This window comes from Eubalaena glacialis, chromosome 5, assembly GCF_028564815.1.
Source record: "Eubalaena glacialis isolate mEubGla1 chromosome 5, mEubGla1.1.hap2.+ XY, whole genome shotgun sequence".
Taxonomy (NCBI): Eukaryota; Metazoa; Chordata; class Mammalia; order Artiodactyla; family Balaenidae; genus Eubalaena; species Eubalaena glacialis.
In genome coordinates this window covers 10,378,737-10,382,772 of record NC_083720.1, presented here as the reverse complement: position 1 = coordinate 10,382,772, position 4,036 = coordinate 10,378,737, and the positions used below count along the sequence as shown (strand labels likewise).

General features: G+C 40.5%; 1 protein-coding gene across 1 annotated transcript; it reads right to left on the bottom strand.

Moving 5' to 3' along the window:
* Positions 1–855: 855 nt before the first annotated feature.
* Positions 856–2,880, bottom strand: LOC133091911 (protein DBF4 homolog A-like). The gene has a single exon (XM_061191089.1). It carries the CDS (start codon positions 2,878–2,880, stop codon positions 856–858), a length of 2,025 nt encoding a protein of 674 aa, XP_061047072.1.
* Positions 2,881–4,036: the final 1,156 nt, after the last annotated feature.

Here is a 4,036-nt window from a genome sequence, read left to right as displayed (position 1 = left end):
TGTTTTGATTCCTTTGTAGAAAACCTACTTCATGTCACCAATTGCTTTTAAAAAAACTTTCATTGAAATATATTAAATATTCTTTGAATATTTAAGTATATTATTAATTTATTGAAGTATGTTAAATATACAGAAAGATATTACAAGTTTACAGCTTAATGAATTCCACAAATTGACAGTGCAACCAATTCCCATCCATGAGTCAACAGCGCATTACCAACACCCCAGAGCCCCTGCTCAGGTTCCTTCAAAATTATTAACGTTTTTCCTCTAACTGGTACATATTATTCATTATTCTACTAAGTTTCATTATTTTTTCTTGCTTTTAGATTTACCTAAATGGGATTATACAGTACGTACTATTTTATGTTTGATTTCTTTTGCTCAGTGTTGTGTTTATGACATTTATACATATTGATTCATGTGTATAGTTTGTTCATTCTCACTGCTATACAGTATTGCATTGTGTGACTATATTAAAATATCTCTCCTTTATGCTTTTGATGACATTTGAATTCAGAAGAGCAGTTATGAATATTCTAGCACGTGTTTTGGTTTTGTTTATTTGGTGAACATATGTACATAATTCTGTTAGGATTATACCTAGGAGCTGAATTTACTGGGCTACAGGTTAGGCATATTCTGCCTGAGTAGATACCTTAAAAACATTTCCTAAAAGAGTTGTACAAATTTACAATCTCACCAACAGTTTATATGGGTTCTAATTGCTTTGTATGTCAGCAACATTTGGTATTTTTCACTTTTTTCATTTTAGCCATTTTGGTATGGTGAGTTGTATCAGATATGGTTTTTTTTTTTCTTTTTTGCTTCTGAAAGGTATTTATTTTTTTAAATCTAAAAACCAGAAAATGTAGAAGTTGAAGGGGAAGAGTAAAACACTGATAACAGATTTGAATTTTCCTCTTCCCAAATATCTAAAACATCACATATACCACTGTTTTTGGTGTAGCTTGTGAAACCCAAAAATTCTGACTTTTCTTCACTGGTTTGAAATAAGTCCAGTAGAGATTGTACTGATGAGCTACAAATTCTGTTTTCTTCTTGTGTAGTAAGAAATTCAGTTCTTTTCTTATCTAACTCCACATTTGGTTCCAGATTTTCTTTTTTATTTCTTCCTAATAGTATTTGCACTTTCCGATGGATTTTACCAGAAGGTAAACTATCCATATTCTTGATGTCACATGGGTTGGGTTCCTCAGGAGGGCTTTGGGATGGAGCCTTTGCCTGAATTGTTAGGTGCTCCTGTGAACTGTTTATTGCTAACAGATCAGAATCATGATGAAATACTGAATGAAGGTCCTTTTCCTTCATATCCTTTGCTGGAAAAAGCACAGTATCTGACTTTTGTTTTGGCTGAGATGCACTATTATCCGTACTGAAATGAGAAACTTGTACAGATGCCTGTTGCCTACGTGGACAGTGATCCACCCTTACTTCTAAATCATTTTCATTTATAATTAATTTATGTTCAGCAACATCAAGAATGCATTCCTGTTTATTTTTATGTGGAGATAGAGATATAAAATTTTCTTTTATGTCATTTTCAGCTGGATTTAACATGGAACATTTATCAGATGTTTTATCATGTCCTCTTAATTCACTTGAAGGGTGTGGGATGTGTTCTGAAGTAGACGTAAACTTTTGTTCAGGTTCCTGGGTTTCTTTATTCAGGAAACTGTGCTCCATCACCTGTACATTTTCCCTGGAGTTTTTCTGAGAATTATGTTGTAATTCCATCTTTTCTTTAGGTTCAGACTTTTTCAAGACATTTGCAGTAATAGGAGAAAGGGATCCAACACTGTATTTTATTCTTTTATTTTTAGGCATGTCCCTTTCATAGTCCACAAAGTCAAAAACTAACTTAGATACAGTGTCATCAACAACTTGATAGTGATTACTCTGTGCAAAGTTTCTGTGTTGCTCACTTAGAAGATGAGTATCGAGATCTTCGTATTTCTGCAAGCAACATTCACAATATCCCTTTTTTTTCTTCTCTTTTAACTGGAGTTGAACTGGGATTCCACCACATTTATCACCATCTGTTTGGATCCTTAGTTTAACCTGAGTTTGCTTTTGGGTGGTAGATGGCTTATCTACATCAAATGGGCTGGAGGGCTTCTGAACAGAATAGTTTATAAAAGGCATACTGGTCAGCTGAAGATAAAATGGCCTATAAAGCTGGCTTATATCTTCCACCTTTACAAAAGGCTTTTTGAGTCTACCTGTTCTTGCTTTCTGTGCGCCAATACTTACTCTTTTCCCCCCATCACTTACAGAAGTACTTGATGTCTTGGGTAAATACAATTCTCTTTTCTTTTGTTCAATGTAGTATCTAATGTCATCAATATGAAGAATTTTTACTCCCCATGATAAGGCGTTTGATAATATACTGTTTGAAGGAATAAAATCATGGTCCTTGATAGCTTTTTCAACTAATAATTTTCCTCTGCTCAAACACACTGTATCTGGAGCCTTAAATGAACTTCCATCATGGCTGGGATGAGGTGATGTGGTTTCTGCAGTATATGCAGATTCTGGACTTGGTACAGGAGAAATTCGTCCCAAGGTTTGTGCAAATTTAGCTTCCTTTTTATTTGAAATAAGATAACTGATATCTTTGCTGAGAAATTCTTCAACGCGCCCTCCCAGATCCTTAATGTCCTTTTGCAGTTTTTCAGATATGGTGACAGAAGGTAAGTCAATGTAAAATACTTTACCCCAGAGTGGCTTATATTTGGATTTTTCTGGTTTGTTATCCGTTTTCAGAGATTTCAAAGACGGTCGTTTTTTTTCATTTTTGACTTGGATTCCACCCTGGAAATGTCCTCTGCTGTGGATCCTCATGGCTCTGGAGTTCATGGCAGCCGCCTGGCACCTACATGCTGGGTCCGGAGAGGGTGTCGCGCCGCGCGGCCGCGGAAACATGGCTCCTCGAGGCCCGTTGACCGGCCGGTAGCCTCTCCCCTTCAGCGGGCCACCACACCCACGCAGTAGAGATGCCGCGTCTGCCCGCCGGGTTTCGTGGGGCGGAATTCGGCCCCAGGGCGCGAAGGAGGAAGTGGCAAAGCACAAACGAGTGGGCTGCGGCGGTTGAAGATTTGAAAACGCGTCACACTGCCGCGGCGCCGATACGCGCGCCCCGCCCCGTCTCACGCCGCGCGCCCCGCCCGCTCTCACGCCGCACGCCCCGCCCCCTCACGCCCTACGCCCCGCCCCCTCTCACGCCACACGCCCCGCCCCCTCTCACGCCGCACGCCCCGCCTCGCGCTCTCCCCCACGTGCTCGCGTCGCGTGCCCAGCCCCTTGGTGCCCGCCTCCTCGCGCTGCGCATCCGGCCCCTCACTCGTATATGGTTTTCATTTGATTCCCCAATGACTAATGTGATTGAGTATCTTACGCTTATTGGACATCTAGTTACCTTCTGTCATTGTCTTTTCAAGGCTTTTGTCCATTTTGTCCGTTTATTTCTATCAGGTTTGTGCCTTTTTCTTGTTTTCTGCCTATTCTTGAGACAAGTCGTTTAATAGATATATGACTAGCAAATTATCAGACTGATTTTTAAGATGTAATTTAATTGAGATGCCACTATCTCTAATTTTATTTTTTATTCTAGAAACTGCCATGTGTCTAGTAAACACTCCAGTTAGCATCTTAAATTTAGTGGCATAAAACAACTATTTTATGAAGCTTACAGGGATTATGTGGATCAGGAATCCAGGGAGAGCACAGCAGGGTTAGCTTCTCTCTGCTCCAAAATGGATGGGGCCTCAGCAGGAAAGACTTGAACAGCTGGGGCATGGAATCTTCAGGGGGTCTCTTCACTTAAATGTCTGATACCTCGGCTATGGTGATGCTAAGGCTGGGTGGAGCTCGAGCTGTTGAGTGCAGCCCGTACATGTGGCCTCCCCGTGTGGCTTGAGCCGGAGCTTCTCACAGCATCGGGCTGAGTTCCAAGAGGGAAATTCATGAGAGGAAATTTGCCAAGAGTAAGCATCTGAAAAGAGGAAGGAGCCCC